Source organism: Phocoena phocoena, chromosome 2, assembly GCF_963924675.1.
Source record: "Phocoena phocoena chromosome 2, mPhoPho1.1, whole genome shotgun sequence".
NCBI classification, from domain to species: Eukaryota; Metazoa; Chordata; class Mammalia; order Artiodactyla; family Phocoenidae; genus Phocoena; species Phocoena phocoena.
In genome coordinates, this window is record NC_089220.1 from 2480027 (window position 1) to 2500750 (window position 20724).

The following is a 20724-nucleotide window of genomic DNA, read 5'->3' on the forward strand; positions in this document are numbered from 1 at the left end:
TTCCCATATACTTTCTGCCCCTACACACGAATAGCTTCTCCCATTATCAACATCCCCACCAGAGTGGGACATTTGTTACCACTGACGAACCTATGTTGACACATCATAATCACACAAAGTCCATAGCACACTAGGGTTCACTTTTGGTGGTGTACATTCTATGAGTCTGGACAAACGTACAATGACGTGTATCCATTACTATGGTATCCTAGAGTATTTTCCCTGCCCTAAAAATCCTGTGTTCTGCCTAATCATTCCTCCTCCTCCTCTCACCTCTGGCAACCACTGATCTTTTTACTGTCTATGTAGTTTTGCTTTTTCCAGAATATCACATAGTTGAAAGAATACAGTATGACGCTAGACTGTCTGTATTTTAGGGATAACATACTTACAGATGGATAGGTAGGTAGGTCAAGACAGGCCTCATTGAGAAGGTAACACTTAAGCAAAAATTTGTAAGAAGGAAAGGAGATAAAAGTCATAAAAGTAATACAAGAACCAGACTAAGTAGGTCTTGTAAGGCCGTTGTGAAGTCTTTCACTTTTACCCTAAATGAAACACGGGCCACTGTGAGGTTCTTAGCAGTAGAGAAACATACTGACTTACATTTTAACATGTGGAAGCAAAAGACTTACTAGAAGGCAACCTCAGTAATTAAAGTTATAGATGATGATGGCTTACAGGAGGACAGCTGCAGTGGAGGCAAATAAGAAGCAATCATATTCTCCAAGCTAGCAGAGATGGTCTGTAGGCAGAGTTACGAAAATGATATAGGCAGTTCCCACCCTCAATGGGCAGTGGCGAAGACATAGAAGCTAATACTTACCTAAAGATAGAGAAGTACTATGACAGAAGTAAGTAACAAGGTACAACAGGAAGACAGACGAGGTGGACGCAACTTAGAGGAGAGATGGGAGAAGAGTCCATGACAATTCTCCATAAATGTTGCCTGAATTATTATGTGCAGGTATCTCAACCTCAAAACTGCTACATCCCCTATTCAGTGGATGGCACCACCAATCACCAAGTCACTTAAGCCAAAATCCTAGGAGTTGTCGACACCTCCTTGTACCCCACATTAAATCTGTCATTACAGTCTGTCTACTGTAACTGCTTAAGAGCTTTCCAACACATCCTCATTTCCCTCCTACCCCCACGGCATCCCCTCACCAGAACTTGACTCCATGAGGGCTGGTATGTCTAGTCTGTTCATAGTGCCTACAAAGGTGTCTGGCACATAGTACATGCTCATTTACAAGTTTCTAAATAAATAAGTAGTCTTCTCTACCTTCCGTTAATTCATTCCCACAAGCTCTCCTCATCACAACAACGAATGATCTTTCCAAACTGCAATCACATTCACAGCACTCTGTGGCTTAAAACTCTCCAGCCTTGCTCAATGAAGAGCAATGACTCTCCTAAGTGGGGCAGTGTAGCTTTAAAACACATGGTCAGTATGGCAGGTAGTATTTCACAAAAATATTACACTATTGCTTCCATAACACAGACATTAATGTGTTATTTTTAAGAGACATAAGTCTTAAATGGTTATTAAAGCTCGTTTAATTTTGCACAGCAATGGGAACCACTGACAAATGGTTATTAAAAATCACTTAGGGCTTCCCTGGTGGCACAGCGGTTGAGAGTCCGCCTGCTGATGCAGGGGATACGGGTTCGCGCCCCGGTCCGGGAAGATCCCACATTTCGTGGAGTGGCTGGACATGTGAGCCATGGCCGCTGAGCCTGCGCGTCCGGAGCCTGTGCTCCGCAACGGGAGAGGTCACAACAGTGAGAGGTCCGCGTACAGCAAAAAAAAAAAAAAATCACTTAATTTTGCAGAGCAAAGGGAACCATTGAAAAAAACGAAACAAGAACCTACAGAATGGGAGAAAATATCTACAAGTGATGCGACCAAAAAGGGGTTAATATCCAAAATATACAAACATCTCATACAACTCAGTATCAAAAAAAACCAAACAACCCAAGCAAAAAATGGGCAGAAGACCTGAATAGACATTTTTCCAAAGAAGACATACAGATGGCCAACAGGCACACGAAAAGATGCTCAACATCACTAATTATTAAAGAAATGCAAATCAAAACCACAGTGAGGTAACTCCTCACACCAGTCAGAATGATCAACAAAAAGTCTACAAACAACAAATGCTGCAGAGGGTAGACAGAAAAGGGAACCCTGGTGCACTGTTGGTGGGAATGTAAATTGGTGCAGCCACTATGGAAAACAGTATGGAGGGTCCTTAAAAAACTACAAATAGAACCACCACATGATTCAGCAATTCCACTCCAGGGTATATCTCCAAAAGCACAGAAAACACTAATTCAAAAAGATACATGAAAAAAATATATATATATATATGCATCCAGTGTTCCTAGAAGCACTATTTACAATAGTCAACACTTGGAAGCAACCCAACTTGCCCATCAACAGACAATATGATTAAGATGTCAAACTCTCTCTCTCTCTCTCTCTCTCTCTCTCTCTCTCAAACACACACACACACACACACACACACACACACACACACACACACAGGAATATTACTCAACCATAAAGAATGAAGTACTGCCATTTGCGGAAACATGATGGACCTAGATAATACTATGCTTAGTGAAATAAATCAGACAGAGAAAGACACACTATAATATCACTTACATATGGAATCGAAAAAATAATACAATGAATGTATATGAGAAACAGACTCACAGATATAGAAACAAACTCATGGTTACCAAAGGGGAGAGGGAAGGGGGGAGGGACAAATTAGAGGTATGGAATTAACAGATACAAAATACTATATATAAAATAGATAAGCAACAAGGAGTTACTGAGAGCACAAAGCATTATAACCATTATCTTGTAACAACTCACAATGTAGTATAATGGGCAAAAATACTGAATCACTATGCTGTACACCTGAAACTAACACAATATTGTAAATCAACTATACTTTAATTAAAATATAATAGGGGCCTTCCCTGGGGGTGCAGTGGTTAAGAATCCGCTTGCCAATGCACGGGACACGGGTTCGAGCCCTGGTCCAGGAAGATCCCACATGCCACGGAGCAACTAACCCCGTGCGCCACAACTACTGAGCCTGAGGTCTAGAGCCCACAAGCCACAACTACTGAAGCCCATGCGCCTAGGGCCCGTGCTCCGCAACAAGAGAAGCCACCGCAATGAGAAGCCCGCGCACTGCAACGAATAGCCACAACTAGAGAAAGCCTGCGTGCAGCAATGAAGACCCAACGCAGCCAAAAAATAAATAAAATAAAATAAAATAAAAATAGAGAGTCCCCTGGTGGCCTAGCGGTTAGGACTCCACACTTTCACTGCTGTGGCCCAGGTTCAAACCCTGGTCAGGGAACTGAGATCCCACAAGCCACACGACATGGCCAAAAAATAAATAAAAACATTTAAACAACATTTAAAATAAATTCCAAATGGAGGATGACTGCTAGTTGAGTAGAGGGTTTCTTTGGGGGTGATGAAAACGAAATTAGACAGTAGTAACGGTTGTACAACTCCGTGAATATACTAAAAACTGCCAAACTGTACACTTAAAAGAGAGTGAATTTTATGGTGTGTGAATTGTATCTTAGTAAAGCTATTATTTAAAAATAAAATAAGCTCCTTAGCTTGGCACACAAGGCCCTTGTGATCTGTCATGTGCCTACCTCTATAGTCTCACCTTCCACCACTTTCCTGATTGCTTCCCCAAGCCTCAGTTATATCAAACTTCCTCAAAAATGTCACATCCTCTCTACCCACAGGATCTAAACATATGGATCCCTCAGCCTGGAGAGCTTCCCTTCATATGCCCTTCAAGACCTACCTAAGGGTCACCTCGGGAAAGCCCTCCCATCCAATTTCAACCACCTCACCTCATCCCACCATGCCCCCAGGCTGTCAGAGCACAGGCATACTTTATCACACGGCACTCACGTACACCAGACGAGACATTTTATGACTACTGGATATAGTAAGTATTCAATAAATAAGTCTAATATACAACTTCATTTTCTGTAATGTGGAAAAGCAAATTTACTAAACTTTAGCCAAAAAGGTTTTTTTTGGCTAAAGCAAAGATGACAAAAATCTTACAATTATAGGGACTTCCCTGGTGGCCCACCAGTTAAGAATCCGCCTACCAATGCAGGGGACACAGGTTCGAGCACTGGTCCAGGAAGATCCCACATGCTGCAGAGCAACTAAGCCCGTGCACCACAACTACTGAGCCCACGTGCCACAACTACTGAAGCCTGCGCGCCTAGAGCCTGTGCTCCGCAACAAGAGAAGCCACCGCAATGAGAAGCCCGTGCACCGCAACAAAGAGTAGCCCCCATTCGCTGCAGCTAGAGAAAGCCTGCACGTGGCAACGAAGACCCAACGCAGCCAGAAATTAAAAAATACAATAAGTAAAAAAAAAAATCTTACAATTATTAAATCTGGTTGCCAGACATAGAGGACTCATTAATTTTTTTTTTTTTTTTTTTTTTTTTTTTTTGCGGTACGTGGGCCTCTCACTGTTGTGGCCTTTCCCATTGCGGAGCACAGGCTCCAGACACGCAGGCTTAGCGGCCATGGCTCACGGGCCCAGCCGCTCCGCGGCATGTGGGATCTTCCCGGACCGGGGCACGAACCCGTGTCCCCTGCATCGGCAGGCGGACTCTCAACCACTGCGCCACCAGGGAAGCCCCGACTCATTAATATTTCCATTGTTTTCTACATGTTCAAATTCTTCATAAGCAAAAAAGCAAACTCATTAATGTTTAGGAAAACTGTGTAAGTGTAAAATCCTGTAACAGAGAAAAATTAGTGTTCTTAGACCACCATAAGTAAAAGGAGTCCATCGTTTTCTCACACGAGTTCCTAAAAGTATGTACAAAAGTGCAATGTGTAAAAAGCAAGACAATAGATGTGTCAGAGGGGAATTACGTTCCTGAAAAGCTAAAACTAAAAAACACCTAATTACATCTCATCTTACTTTTTCCAGAGCATAATTCCAATTTCATACATGTTTTTAAATTGGTTTTTTCCTTCACAATTAAACACAGTCCACCAATGAATGTGTCTAATTGAGGCAAAAGTTGCATGCTTATAGAATGCCTAATGATTATTAGCTTTGTCTTAACTGCATTAAAGTCTGCAGAACTTAAACTTCAAATCATTGGTATCAACACTTTCACTTTGCTACTGCTACTTGTTCTTAATAAGATAGAAAGTGTGGTTTCAAAACTTTTTTACAGCAATACAACTCTTACTTTACAAATTATCTAGAAACTTAAAATGCAAAACTAAATAAAAGCTCAGCTACTCCAGCTTCTACCCTGCTTTAGCAGGGTGAGGGGCCTGCATGCCCACCCCCAACCTCTCTGCTCCACTAACAATACTGTACAAAAATGGCAATGCCATGGAAACTGACCCATTGCCAAGCAAGCAGAACACCAGCAAGGACTCAAAATGATAGTTCATCAGTTATATAAAACCCTAATTCAGTTTAGGAGGATCAATATATGGCATATGAAAGCGCCAGATGTTCAAAATCTAAAAGGCATCAAGCTGAAAATGACGAGGAAACAATAAAAATTCTGTTAAGAAGTGCTTCAAAAGGAACACACACACACAAATACTTATTACATCTCAGCAAGATGGAAGTCTAAGACAGTCCAAGAATGAGATATTTCCTAAATTATACTTTTCAAAGAGAAAAGTACACTTTTCTCTGAAAAAGTATTAGTTCTTATTAGAACGAATAATTTTTAAATAATATATTTTATTAAGAATAGTGAACTCAAAAAAAAAAATCCTGCTTTGGAAAATTCTGGCTAGAATCATCAGATTTCAATGAGTAGGCAGACTAAGCACTCTATCATGAACACTGAAATGAACAGTGGCTATATGAAAACATAAAATTTGATATTCTGGTTTCTAAAAGCATTATTATTATTCTATTTACAGAATGCTTCCATGAACATAAAACCCAAACTTAAAAGTTTAAAAGCCGGGCTTCCCTGATGGCGCAGTGGTTGAGAGTCCACCTGCCGATGCAGGGGACACGGGTTCGTGCCCCGGTCCGGGAAGATCCCACATGCCGCAGAGCGGCTGGGCCCGTGGGCCATGGCTGCTGAGCCTGTGCGTCTGGAGCCTGTGCTCCGCAACGGGAGAGGCCACGACAGTGAGAAGCCTGCGTACCGCAAAAAAAAAAAAAAAAAAAAAAAAAGTTTAAAAGCCACAACAAGCCAAAGCAATTTGCAGAAGAAACAACAAAGCTGAGGGTTATCATGTTCCCTGATCTCAAACTACATTACAAAGCTACAGTAATCAAAAGAGTATGGTACTGGCCCCAAAACAGGGACATAGATAAATGGAACAGAATAGAGAGCCCAGAAATAAGCCTACATTTATACAATCAATTAATCCACAACAAAGGAGACAAGAATATGCAATAGGGAAAAGACAGCCTCTTCAATAAATGGTGTTGGAAAAATCATGCAGCTACATGCAAAAGAATCAAACTGGACCACTTTCTCACACCACATACAAAAATAAACTCAAAAATGGATTAAAGACTTAAATGTAAGACCTGAAACCATACAACTCCTAGAAAAAAACACAGGCAGTACACTCTGGTTGCCAGAAGGGATGGGGTGGGGTGGGTGGGTGAAATAGGTGACAGGGATTAACAGGTACAAACCTCCAGTCATGGGGATGTAATATACAGCATAAGGAATATGGTCAGTAATATTGTAATAACTTTGTATGGGGAAAGATGGTTACTAGACTTATCCTGGTGATCATTTCATAATGCGTGCAAATATCAAATCATTATGTAGTATACCTGAAACTAACATAACATTGTACATTAACTATATTTCAATTAAAAAAAAAAAAGCCCTAACAGCTTCAAGAAGAAACTAAATAGATTAGGGGTAAATGACAACATGTAAATGTGTACTAATGTTTTCTTTAAAAAAAGGAAATATATCCAATTCCTCTACTTTTGTTTTTTAAAAAATCTAGACTTCTGCTTCCAGTCAAGGTGGGGTGACATGAACCAGATTTACCCTGTCATTATGAACAACTAAAAACGAACATACAAAGCAACAGTCTTCAAGACACTGGACACCAAGCAACAGAGTACAACGATCCCTGAGAGAGAGGAAACGAACGAAGTAAATCCCGGTTTATTGCCTGGAGAGAGTTTCCAACTGGCAGCACAGGGAGAGAGAACCCAGGGGAAGTCAGGCAATCTCCCCAAGTTTAGGAGGCAAACTTAGGCCAAGGAAGCCAGGGCAGCTAGAGTTTGTAGGGCAGGATACCAGAAAAGAGAGAGCTGCACAGAAAGAGAACTCCAGAGATCTCCTCTTTGTGTATTCAGCATAGTACTGATCAGCACATGCCTCTGAAGAAAATACCTGAGGTACCTGGATAAAGAACTACTCAAAAGAATAAAAAGAATAATCCATGAGGCTCACACAGGGCCAAGAAGAGTGCCTATTCCCAACAGCCAGAGTGGAAAACCTCAGAATTAAAGGACTATTGGGTAGAGTAAGTACTCAGAAGTTTTGGCTCAGTAGTGGGACATAATTAGCCCTAGACTAAATGCTGCTCTGATCCCACCTAACAAAGCTTAAAAGCAAGATCTGAAATGAACAAACCATGTCTAAGGAACTTAACCATGTTCCAGAACAAAGCGCAAGAATATTTATAGGAATATAAAGATACCCAGCATCCAAAGTAAAATGCATAATGTCTGGCATCCAAACAAAAATTACCAAACAAGCAAAGAAACAGGAAAAGACAACCCATAATGAGGAAGAAAATCAATCAGTTGACACCAACTCAGAAATGAGATGGATGGGAGAATTAGTAGACCAGGGCATTAAAACAATTACAACTGTACTGCAAAGTGTTTGAGAAGTTTGAGGCAAGGCTGAGTATGCTCAGGAGACCTGAGATACATTTTAAAAGTCCAAATCACACCTGAGACTAACTATCACAACACTGTTAGTCAATTATACTTCAATAAAAAAATGAAAAAAATTTTAAAAGACCCAAATCAAACTTCTAGATATGAAACCTGGAAGATGAAAAAAATACATGTATTAACAGCACATTAGACGCTACAAAAGAAAGACTGGCAAACTTAAAGATATAGCAATAGAAAGCATTCAAAATGAAAGAGAGGGGCTTCCCTGGCGGTGCAGTGGTTAAGAATCTGCCTGCCAATGTGGGCAACATGGGTTTGAGCCCTGGCCCGGGAAGATCCCACATGCTGCGGAGCAACTGAGCCTGTGCGCCACAACTACTGACCCTGAGCTCTAGAGCCCGTGAGCCACAACTACTGAGCCCGTGCGCCACAACTACTGAAGCCCGCACACCTAGAGCCTGTGCTCCACAATAAGAGAAGCCACCACAATGAGAAGGCTGCACACTGCAGCGAAGAGTAGCCCCAGCTCGCTGCAACTAGAGAAAAGCCCGTGCGCAGCAACAAAGACCCTACGCAACCAAAAATAAATAAAATAAACAAATTTACTCTAAAAAAAGAAAGAAAAAGACTGAACAGAGCGTCAGTAAGCAGTGGGACTTCAAACAGCCTAATATATGCACACCTGTGTATGTGTAAATATGTGTAGTTTATGTCAATTAAACCTCAATAAAGCTGTTTTAAAAACCTAACCTTTTCAGGGCTTCCCTGGTGGCAAAGTAGCTAAGAATTCACCTGCAAATGCAGGGGACACAGGTTCGAGCCCTGGTCCGGGAGGATCCCACATGTCGCAGAGCAACTAAGCCCATGCTCCACAACTGCTGAGCCTGCGCTATAGAGCCCAAGAGCCACAACTACTGAGCCCTCGTACCACAACTACTGAAGCCCACACGCCGCAACTACTGAGCCTACATGCTGCAATTACTGAAGCCTGCGTGCCTAGAGCCCATGCTCCGCAACAAGAGAAGCCACCACAATGAGAAGCCCGTGCACCACAATGAAGAGTAGCCCCCGCTCACGACGACTAAAGAAAGCCCGTGCAGCAAGGAAGACCCAACGCAGCCATAAATAAATAAATGAAAATAAAGATCCCTTTAAAAAAAAAAAAAAAAAAGGCTGAGCCTTCATATTGTTGATTTTTTAAGTCCTACATTTATCTTCAATATAGCCATATATCTTAATCATCCTTTTGGTTTAATTAGGTACTAAATAACCACCTCAAAAAATAAACCTCTCCAAGCTTTCAATTTCTACTTGCTTTCCCAAGAAGCCTGTTTTGAATACCTTAATAGCAATATTTTAACAAATACTCCACTAGAGGAATTCAGTACACAGCCATCATAATATTTATCGGCTGTTCCAATATCACATTTCATCATGCACCTTGATTAAAGGGACAAAACTACTGAACTAATTATAAAAAACAAAGCTTTCATCAGAACCTCTAGATCAGTGCTGTCCAACAGCACTTTCTGGGATAATGGAAATGTCCTACTCGGCGCTGTCCAATACAGCAGCCAATAGCTACGTACTTGAAATGTTGCTAGTGTAACAGAACTGAATTTTTAATTTTATTTGATTTTAATAAATTTAAATTTAAATAATTATAGATCGGGGCTTCCCTGGTGGCGCAGTGGTTTTGAGTCCACCTGCCAATGCAGGGGACACGGGTTCGTGCCCCGGTCCGGGAAGATCCCACATGCCGCGGAGTGGCTGGGCCCACGAGCCATGGCCGCTGAGCCTGCGCGTCAGGAGCCTGTGCTCCGCAACGGCAGAGGCCACAACAGTGAGAGGCCCGCGTACCGCAAAAAAAAAAAAAAAAAAAAAAAATTATAGATCACTAGTGGCTATATTACTGGACAGCACAGCTCAAGACAATTTAAAAGAAAATCTAGATTGAAATTCTTAAGAAAGATTAGCATTTTCAAAATAATTTTTTAACATCTACAGCTTATATATATTAATTTTTAAATTAATAAACATCATAAACACAGAAAAACTCCTATTTTTAAGGCTTGGCTCAAAGGACCACTTCACCTAAAACTTCTTCCTGGTTTCTTCAATGCCCCTCCTCCACCCCAGGGTCAGGTGACCCCGCCACATCATGCCTCAGAGCACCCTCTGTGTGCTGTCATCAGTGACGGGGTGGGGGGGGAGGGGAAGTAGACGCTTAAGGGAGATGAGGTTTTCTCTTGGGATGATGAAAACACTTTGGAACTAGATGGTGTGGGTGGTAGGTGCACGCAATGTAAACGTACTAAATGCCACTGAATTCTTCACGTTAAAATGGTTAATTTTATGTCATATGAATTCACCTTGATAAAAATAAATTTTTAAGAATGCATCTAAGATGTGTATCTCTAATTCATACAAATTCATTACTAAAAAGGCACAGAAAACAGGGAAAACCAGCTTTTAAATGCAACTTTAAAGCTCATTTTTTTCCCTTGGGTTTCCATTTTTTAACTAAACTTGGTGCTTAATTATCAACTGTCCATTACAAAATGCCTATTCAAGGTAAGTCAGTCAGTGCACACAAATGTTCTTATTAAATGCAGAACCACATTCAGCTACATCAAGTGAAAAGAGAAACCTTTAGATATTTAAACCGAATTGGTGGCTCAAAAAACTAAGAAAGCAGAAGCACATGACACCACCAAGACTTTATGGAACCAAGTAAGACCAGACTAGCCAAGTACTTCCCCTACTCTTCTTACCATCCTGATCGCCCTATATCCACACTAAGTCTGAAAGCAGAACTAGCCCAAGCCCAGAAGCTTCTATGTCAGTAAAGCAGGATCTGCAATCTTCAGTAAGAGTATGTATGTGTGTAAAACAGCACAGTTTAAGTGAACAGAATGTTTAACCAACGCCCAAAATTTTAATTAACCTTTTCAGGCATAAATAGGGCCATCAGGTAGTATTTCTTAGTCACTAGATGAAACTGCTGAAAAGGATAACCATGGCCAAACTTGAGGAGCAGAGACTCACCCAAGTGCCCTCAGTAAATGTACAAGGCAAACCTTGGGGTTCTGGGCAGACAAAAACTAGTCCTTAGTTAACTGACACTACGATCAAATCAAACATGGCAAACTTCACAAACAGAATAAAGCTTACAATTTTCTTTAAGTATACTCTGGTCTTTGAAAAATAGAATACAATTCACTAATATATACTTTGGGGATTTGGGGGAGGCGGGGCAGGGTTAGTTTGGTTTTTGTTTTTTGATGGGGGAGGAAGGATGGGAATAATGTGCAAGGGAGGAAAATCAGCTGTTGAACAGCACTAACCAGACAGCTGTACGGGCGAAACCAAGGGGCTTTTTAAAAACGCTCTCTTAGGTATTTTAATTTGTGTATCTTTTCACACTTTATTAAGACCTGGTTCTTAAATTCATTCCACAGCTCAAGTTCAGTGAGAATCTGCAGAAAAACATATGGGGGGGGGGATAGATATTTAAAAGTTATACTCAGCTGTTAAACTAAAGGGTAACCAGCATAACAGGGTCCATTGTAACCTTATGTCATCCAATCGCAAGAAATCGCTCCCCTCAAAAAAACAATTGTATTTTACACTCTGAAAATGACTATTTCGACATACATGGAGTAAAGCAATTCATTCCAATTTGCCCCAGTCAACCACGCCAGATACCTCCCATTTCATTTGTGTTTTCACTTCCAGGAAGAGGGGGAATGTAATTGGACATGAAGCAGGCTCTGGCAACCCTAAACATAAAACTCCACAATACCTGGGACCACATGGAAATGACTAAGCAACTGATCCAATAAAGTATTGCTCCTAAGTGTTTTTTCTTAAAGAGGATTTCTGGCTGGCTCTCCCTGAAATACACTAGATTGAAATCTGACAGCAACTTACACTTAATGCCATCCTGGTGTCTTTCCTTTCTTAGTGACATATAAAATAATGGTGCTTCCGACAACAGCTGGCATCTTAGAATGGGTTACCTTGGGCAAGTTACTAGGTTGAACCATAACAATAAGCCTCTCCATGCCTCTGTTTCCTCATATGGAAAACGGTGATAACAACTTTACCTGATATGACTGTTTTGATCGTTGTGTTAAATCATTAATAGGTATAAAGCGTTCAAACCAGTCTGGCACACAGCCAGCACTACACTAACCTGGCACTGACAAATCAGTCCTTCAAGGGTCTTCTATTAGCTGCACCTCCCCATGCACACACTCGCCCACTCACTTATCATCAGTGACAAACCCATAAGACAGCTGAATTTGGTTTTAGTCCACAGCACGTTAACCTGTTATAGGAAACTAACTGACCATCGTGGAAACTAAAGCTGTAACTTTAACCTCTAACTGGTATGCTGTTATAACTAGATGCTGGACAGAAATTAAATCAGAGCTTTTCAAGTCATCTGGTACTGAAATTTAGGTCAATCGGTTAATAATTAGTACACCAAATGAACTGAATAAAGTTGAAACATAACAAAAAAAGATGTGTCAATTCTCAGTGACATTCATCTTAAACCAAGAGTCCTAGTGACAATTATAACAGGAGCTATGTACCAAGTCCAGTCTCTGAACAGAAACATATCCAACCAGGGACATTTTTTTTTTTTTTTTAAACATCTTTATTGGGGTATAATTGCTTTACAATGGTGTGTTAGTTTCTGCTTTATAACAAAGTGAATCAGCTATACATATACATATGTTCCCATATGTCTTCCCTCTTGCGTCTCCCTCCCTCCCACCGGGACATATTTTTATTCCTTCCTGAAAAGAAACTCAATCAACCCCAATACTAGAGAGAAAACAAAAAACTCTACATATGTAATCCTAATAAAGGATCAGTATCCAAATATATAAAGAACTCCCACAAATTAGTAAGAAAAAGAACACCCTACAGAAAAAGAGCAAAAGGTATATTCACAGAAGGAAACCAAGTAGCCAAAAAAACATATAATAAAAGCACACTTAACCTCACCAGTAATTTAGAAAAATGCCAACATAAACCACAAAAAGACAGTACTGCAAAAAGTTAATAAACCTAACACCTTAGTGAAAATTGGGTGAAGGGGGCTTCCCTGGTGGCGCAGTGGTTGAGAGTCCGCCTGCCAATGCAGGGGACACGGGTTCATGCCCCGGTCCGGGAAGATCCCACATGCCGCAGAGCGGCTGGGCCTGTGAGCCATGGCCGCTGAGCCTGCGCGTCCGGAGCCTGTGCTCCTCAATGGGAGAGGCCACAACAGTGAGAGGCCCGCGTACCACAAAAAAAAAAAAAAAAAAAAAAAATTGGGTGAAGGAAAGGAATTTTCTGTGCCTGTTAGTGAATGTACTTGTTTGGAAAACACCAAAGCAAATGAATATGCACAAATAATTCCATTTACAAAAAGACTTTGACAATAACAAAACATTTTGCTTTTCACACATAAGTACGTACTGAAGTACAAAAACACACATGGGCATTCTGCCGGCCTTGAGAGCATGCCACTCAGATCTCCCTTCAAGAGAGAAAGAGCTGAGAGAAGTGTAATTAGCTGACAGCCCCAGCTGCCCAGCACCTTTGGGGTCCACTGCAGCATTCATACCAACGCCAGGCCAATGACTGAACACAGCCGGCATTCTAGGGCAGGCCCTTTCCTGCCAATGCACTCTAACGACCTGTGCTCTGGCTGCACTGCAATCTTAGGCTCCTGGGTCCAATAATCAATCATCCTTCTTTCTGTTTTCCTTCACAGGTGTCACACCTGCACCCATTCTGAAGGCTCTGCCACCTAACCTTCTTCCTCCCCTCTCTATCTTCACAGGCATTTACCCCTGACACTCTTGCACGCACGGCTGATTCTATCTCGGCATCTGCTTCATAGAGGATGCAAACTATCACAGGGATAACAAAAATCAACTTCCAATTAGTGAAGGCAGGAGTGGAAGAATTAGCCTCTACCTGCACCTGACGCAAATATGCCCTAATATCAACAGTGTTTAATCACAGTGGTGGGCATGTAACTGTAGATATTCTTTTTTATTTGAATGGGTTTTTTAAATAACTCTATCTTTACAATGCTATCCTACCTTATGATAATTTGCAAAGACATTCCAACATCTAACCACTATCTAATCACTTCAATTTTAGAAATTTAACTCTTACTCCTGGTTCTAAAATCATACACCCGTATTACCGTTCCCAATTATTGTATGCAGTAACAATGCTCTAAAACATTAAGAGTTTTAAGTTTGGCTTCATTGGCCTCAAGTCTATCTGGAGATACGTTTAATGACTGAAAGACAAATACAAGTCACTTTGTCTCCGCAGGCCTTACTTTCCTCATCTAGAACACAGGAAGGCTGGACTGGGCGGACAGTACAATTTTCTCTCTCATTACCCCAAGGAAGGGAAAATCCAGAAATTTCAAAGAATTATGTCTACTGTGCGATTTTTACTAAGATCACCATGTTTAAAGAATTTGACTAATTTGAAAAAAAATAGTTTTAGGGTTTACTGTCAACATTTCATTTAAATGACATTTTTTAATGTTATTTTAAAATATGTCTCAAACATTTTAGCAAAACACCTTTTGTCACCTTAAACCATTCTATTTTTTAAATACTTTTTTTTAAAATCAACAACAGAAAACATAAAGCTCAACCAGAAGACATATATGTACTAGAAGAATTTCCATAACACAAAACAGAAAGAATTGTTAAATCACAATTATTACCCCTTATCATTTCTAGGGTCACAAATATTTTCCATAATTGCTATTTAAAGTTGTAGGAATTAACTCACTCCAAATCACTGAATCAGCATTCAATCCCCAATTCCTACCTTATTCAGACTTTTACTGTGCTGCTACAGAGACTCCCTCCACAAAAGGGATTTCCAGTTCTGTTTTAAATATAAAAACCAAAAAAAAAAAAAAAAAACCAATACAAGCCTTATTTCTTACTTTTACATTATGCATGGAACCTCTAAAGAAAGGCTCAGAAGAAAGTGAGGGCTAAATTACAAATTAATTACAACAATCTATATAGCAGAGAGTAACATATAAAAAGTAAAATGAACTGGGGGAGAATACAGTAACTTGGATAGACTCTAATGTTTCATCTCCAAAGACTAAGAAGTTAGTTGCAACTAAATTGCCCCATAGAACTTTATAACACCAAGGAAAATAGCTTTTTAAGAGTAAGCCTAAATTTCTTCAGTACCAAGGACTTTCAACACCGCTTTTAAAACAACTCTGCTCTGATCAGCCTCAACCAGCTAACCTTTGAATCACACTCATCACCCACAGAAGGGAACATTGTGGCAGAAGAACCTCACCTCGAAAACATTAACTCTCAAAGACAAGAACTTGAAAGTTTAGAGCAGAAACTCCCTAACTCAGAACACAGTTAATGTGTACTTCACTTTGGCCCAGGGATGGATTCAAGGTCTCTTTTGTACTATCCAGAAACTTGATCTGAACAGGTTTACCTATCCTCTCTGGATCTCAGTGTACTTTTCTGCTATATAAAAGTATTGGACTAGTTCTCCCTCTTCCAGGAAAGAATATTTACCTAAATTGCAGCAGGTAACTTAAAAGTAATCTTCTTCAACTATCTCAGTGCATGATTCACATTCAAATCTACGGCTTCGTCATAATTCAGTCTTACCTCTGCAGTAAAGCAGGCAATGCGGGGACCACTGCTTGGCAACTTAAGTCCCACAATCGATAGTTAGAATAAGATAGCAGACAATGTTTACTTAACACTCACTGTGCCAAGCACTGCGCTGGACAGTTTACATGTATTAGCTCAGTTAATTTCTTCTCTTGAGGAAGAAGTTCCACTACCTCTACTTCACAGATGAAAGCAAAAATAAAGTAACTTGCCCAGGGGCAACACACAGTTGTCAAGAGGCACTGCCAAGATCTGAACTTGGGTTTGGCGATTCTCATAGCCCAAGCTCTCACAGTCTACTCTATACTGCTTCTGAAAGAAGCCGGAAATTAAAAAGATGACTATAACTGACACAATCACAGGCCACAACTGAGGGAAAGATCCCTGATTCATAATGGAGGGAACTGAGGCTCCAGAGATAAAATGACCAGCTCGACCTTAAACCACCTTCTTAACCACAGAGACAGGGCATTCAGCCTCCCAACAACCAGTTTTAAGTGTCTCCTACTTCACTACATCATGAAGGTGATCACTCACAGGGTTTATCATTACCCTGACCTCTCATTTGGGTAAACACTACCTCAAAGTACATCTACATCACAAAGCATTCACTGTAACTTATGCATTTTGGGGTATCTTTAAAATTGATTTTTACAATGAAACTAAAGCATAGCAAATAATGTGTTCAAAGAGGTACACAGAACCACCAGTAAGAAGAAATGAAAAGCAGGTCAAGACACCCTGTTCAGAAAAATTATTCCACGTTAAAGCATAACACATTTTATTAATACAAGTCAACTCTGAAGTGACAGTTGAGCCAATGACAACCACAAATTTTCTAATCTGATTAAATATACTGGATTCAATGTTCCAAATACAGGGTGCATGTTTAAAGGGCTATTACCTCAAAAATATTTACCATTAACATTTCCTCTTCCGTAAGAGTCTTAGTTTTACTATTAGTGAACTGTGATACTGAAAACCAGCACAGACAGAAGTTGACAGTAATAACACATGTTGGGACTTCCCTGGTGGCACAGTGGTTAAGAATCCGCCTGCCAATGCAGGGGACGCAGGTTCAAGCCCTGGTCCAGGAAGATCTCACACGACACGGGGCAACTAAGCCTGTGTGCCACAACTACTGAGCCCGCATGCTGCAACTACTGAAGCCTGTGCGCTTAGATGTAGCCTGTGCTCCGCAACGAGAAGCCACCACAATGAGTAGCCCCCACTCACCACAACTAAAGAAAGCCTACATGCAGCAACGAAGACCCAACACAGCCAAAAATAAATAAATTTTTTAAAAAATAAAAAATAAATAAAAGAAACCAAAGACGACTCAGCATACACTACGGCACTGAGTACGGAAAGACGGTCTGGACCCACAGACTAAGGTAAAGATATGGAACTGCATTCTGGTCTTGTTTTTAAATCTGATAAAACTTGTTCCATCATTATAAACACAGATGTTATTTTAACTACCAAGTTCTGATCCAGTGATCCAGTTTAGGTCTTCGTTAGATAATAAGAACTGAATCAGCATTTTAGGATGGCAGTGCTCTATCCACTTCACTCACTACTCGTGAGGGATGACGAATCTTCTTTGGGCTATACAGGGAGTATCAGGTGGATCTAGTTTCAACCATTCGCTTTTAAAGCTAAATAGGGTCAAGTTGGGATACTGTGGGTAAATAAAATCTGATCTTAAAAAAAATTAAAATCAACTTCTTCCACTCATACATCTTTACAGAGACAGTTTTTTAAAAAAGCAGTTTCCAGATGAGTTTCACACTTACCGGTCTGTTCAAATTTGTAAAAATAAATAATAAACAAACAAATATTCAAAACTCAGGCAGGGAAAAAAAGAAAACTAACAACCACAATCTCTATTCCATATTATTCCTAACTTGTACTCATGGAAGGAAACGTCTTAAGTCTAAAGACCGAAAAAAATTTTTTTGCCATGAAACAAAATTGGTGTATCCTTTCTATTCCAAAATGGAAGTCTCCCCATCCCTTAGGTTTTTTTTTAATTAATTAATTATATTTTTGGCTGCGTTGGGTCTTCGTTGCAGTGCACCTGCTTCTCATTGCAGTGGCTTCTCTTGTTGCAGAGCATGGGCGCTAGGCGTGAGGGCTTCAGTAGTTGTGGCTCACAGGCTCTAGAGCACAGGCTCAGTAGTTGCGCTGCACGGGCTTGGCTGCTCCACAGCATGTGGGATCTTCCTGGACCAGGGCTTGAATCCATGTCCCCTGCATTGGCAGGCAGATTCTTAACCACTGCGCCACCAAGGAAGCCCCGTCCCTTAGGTTTTCTTTTTTTTTTTTCTTAGGTTTTAAGTTAAATGAGAACACACCTAAAAAAATAAATCAGTAGGAAACAGTAAAGTCCTACAATTTCCAGCCATACCTAGGAATTCATCCCACTGCTCAGATTGGCAAAACAGGGTTTCAAATTATTTCATACCAGTTGGATTCCTTTCCAGATTAAAACAAACACAAAATACGAAATGTTAACGCCAAGACCCAATCAACTGGCAGTAAGACCATGCAGCACAACATTTAGTGTTTTACTTTTTAGAATGGCAGGTCTCTAGCAAATTTATGCTTGCATCTATTCCATCGAAACTGCAAGGACAGCTCAAAATATGATCCTATTACATGTGCTGTTTCAAAGAGAACAACTCCAAAGAAATCAGGCTCATTCCTAACAATGCTGAGCTAGACATCAATATTTAGAAGAATGTCAGAATTCTAATTCTTCCTGTTGCCATCAAATATGCCCTTTTCTTTAGTCACATCCAACATATTTAAATAAAGCTTTCAAAACGAATATAAACAAAATGTACCAAAAAACTGACCAACTTACTAAAACTAAAAGATATATACAAGTTGATTTTTTTTAATATGTGGGGGAAACCTGGTGACAAGCTTTGCTTTATGTTCTGTGTATTAAAACAAAGATGGACTTGACCTACAAAATGAAGATAGGGTCAACTGTAACCAAAAAACAGTATGCTTCCCCTGGTGGCCAACCATGGAATGGAGAAGGCATGCACAGAAGAGAAAAAGCCTTGTCTCGGAGTTCCATCCTGTCACTCTTATAAATGAGAAGTGACTACCAAAAAAGGAAGACGCGGGGGAAGGGGAAACTATCAAAAAGACTAACATAAGTTAAAAGGAATACAAACCTGGGCGGTAGACTACATATACTTTAAGAGATTTAAATCATCAACAGACTAAAATGTAGAAGGCAAATACGGGAAAGGTCATTTATTTCCAGAATGCCCAAGAGCTCACTCAGGGATCCCTATGTATTTTCACTTCAAACAACAACCAGAGTTTCATACCTAAATAACAGCTTAAGAGCAATCGCCTTTTTCAAGGGCTAGATCCTTGCAATTTTCTGCAGTCTTGTTTCCAAGGAAAAGCATTTATGCATTTATCTTCTCAAACTCGTGGTATAACCTACATAGAGAACCTTCAGTTCTAAAGCCCTCCAACCAGGAGGACTGTTAACTCCAGTTCCACAAGGTTCTCTTTTGAGTTTTATTTCTGAAAGAAAACCCACGTCCTTTCAAACATTTTCCATGCCAACAATCTTTTAAAGATAATCTTATACGGAGACAGGCTAGAATCTCACTGACGAATTCCTTTGTCTGATTGGATTTTTCTGGTACTTTAAATCTGCTTCCACACAGAAGAGCAGCAAGAGTAGCAAATGTTCCAAGCTAGGGGGTAGGGATTTCTTGGAGGCGGACATCATTTGTTAGGCTAAAGCTTCTTCTGAAGGTTCTAATCTTTCACAACCCGTTCCTTTAAAAAAAAAAAAAGCGGGGGGGGGGGGGGGGGCGTGGAATACACACACATTTACAAATAGGTCCTAAAATCAAACTGCCACCAGCCAGTCTCTCTTCCCCGGGCAGGCGCCCTCTGGGAAGCACACTTCTTTTATTAACTGGTTTTGGTAGATCTCAAGACGAGAGGGGAGTCGGGGCCAGGCAGGAGTCCAGGGGCGGGCAGGACGAGGAAAGGGCATGCGGGACAACCCTCCGCAGGGGAGAAACGGGTCCGAGGACGTCCCAAGCCCAGGCGCTCGCAGGACACTAACTCTCCGGCGCGGCCGCCCCTGCCCGGCCCCGGAGCGGCTCGTGCCGACCCGGGGACGCCCCCGGGCCAGGTGGCCAGGTGTGGCTGCGCGCCGCCGCCTCCAATCCGACCCGCCGCGGCGACCGGGGCCTCCCCGGGGGCAGGCACGCCAGCAGGACACCCTTGCGCGGGTGTCTCCCCGCGGACAGGAGGACCCACACAGGCAAAAAGAAAGTTGTCCGAGGCCGTCCGCCCCCTCGGGTCGCCGGCCGGCCGGGCCGAGGCGCTACTCACCGGGGTCGAAGTCGGGCACCACCGCCTGGTACTGGGGTCCGACCCGCATGCCGCCGCCACCTGCGGGGAAGCAGAGAGGAGGTCAGCGGGCGGGCGGGCGAGCGGGCGAGCGGGCGGGGGCGGCGCGGGCGGCTGCCACTTACCGTGTTCCTCGTCGCTGGACGAGCCCGAGCTGCCTTCCTCCCAGGAGTTGCTGCTGCTGTTGCCATTGGGCGCCGCCGCCGCCAAACTTTTATTCTGCCCATTATTGGGGGCGGCGGCGGCCGAGGCGGAGGCGGCGGTGGCCGAGGAGGCGGCGGCGGCCGAGGAGGCGGCGGCGGCGGCCGAGGCGGCCGAGGCGGCGGCGGCCGAGGCGGCCGCGTTGGCCGCGTTGTTCCTCCCTCTCCGCTTCCCTGAGACCTCGGGGCCCTTCTCCACCATGGCCGGCATCGGCGGGGGCCCGGACCGGGCGAAAGTGGCGAGGACCCGCGGCTCCTGAGGAGGGGGCGCCGGGCCGGGGGAGGGAGTGAGAGCGGGCGCGGAGGCGGGCGGGCGCGGCCGGAGCTCGCGGGCGCGAGTTGGGGCTGGGGCGGCCCTAGCGGGCGGAGAGCGGAGCCGCTTCAAGCCCCCAGCGCCGAGCCGAGCGCAACTTTCGCTCTCATCGCCGCCCGCACTTCACTGGCACTAACTACTCCAGGAGCAGCGAGCGGGAGGGG

General features: G+C 42.3%; 1 protein-coding gene across 1 annotated transcript in view; it reads right to left on the minus strand.

Annotated features, from left to right (window-relative positions):
• Positions 1-20458, minus strand: part of RCOR1 (REST corepressor 1) — a 118371-nt gene extending 97913 nt beyond the window's left edge. Inside the window, exons 1-2 of the mRNA XM_065872193.1 lie at positions 20173-20458; positions 20030-20089 (exon numbers count right to left, since the gene is read on the minus strand). Coding sequence (XP_065728265.1) covers positions 20030-20089; positions 20173-20458 — 346 coding nt within the window. The remainder of the gene's footprint in view (positions 1-20029; positions 20090-20172) is intronic.
• Positions 20459-20724: the final 266 nt, after the last annotated feature.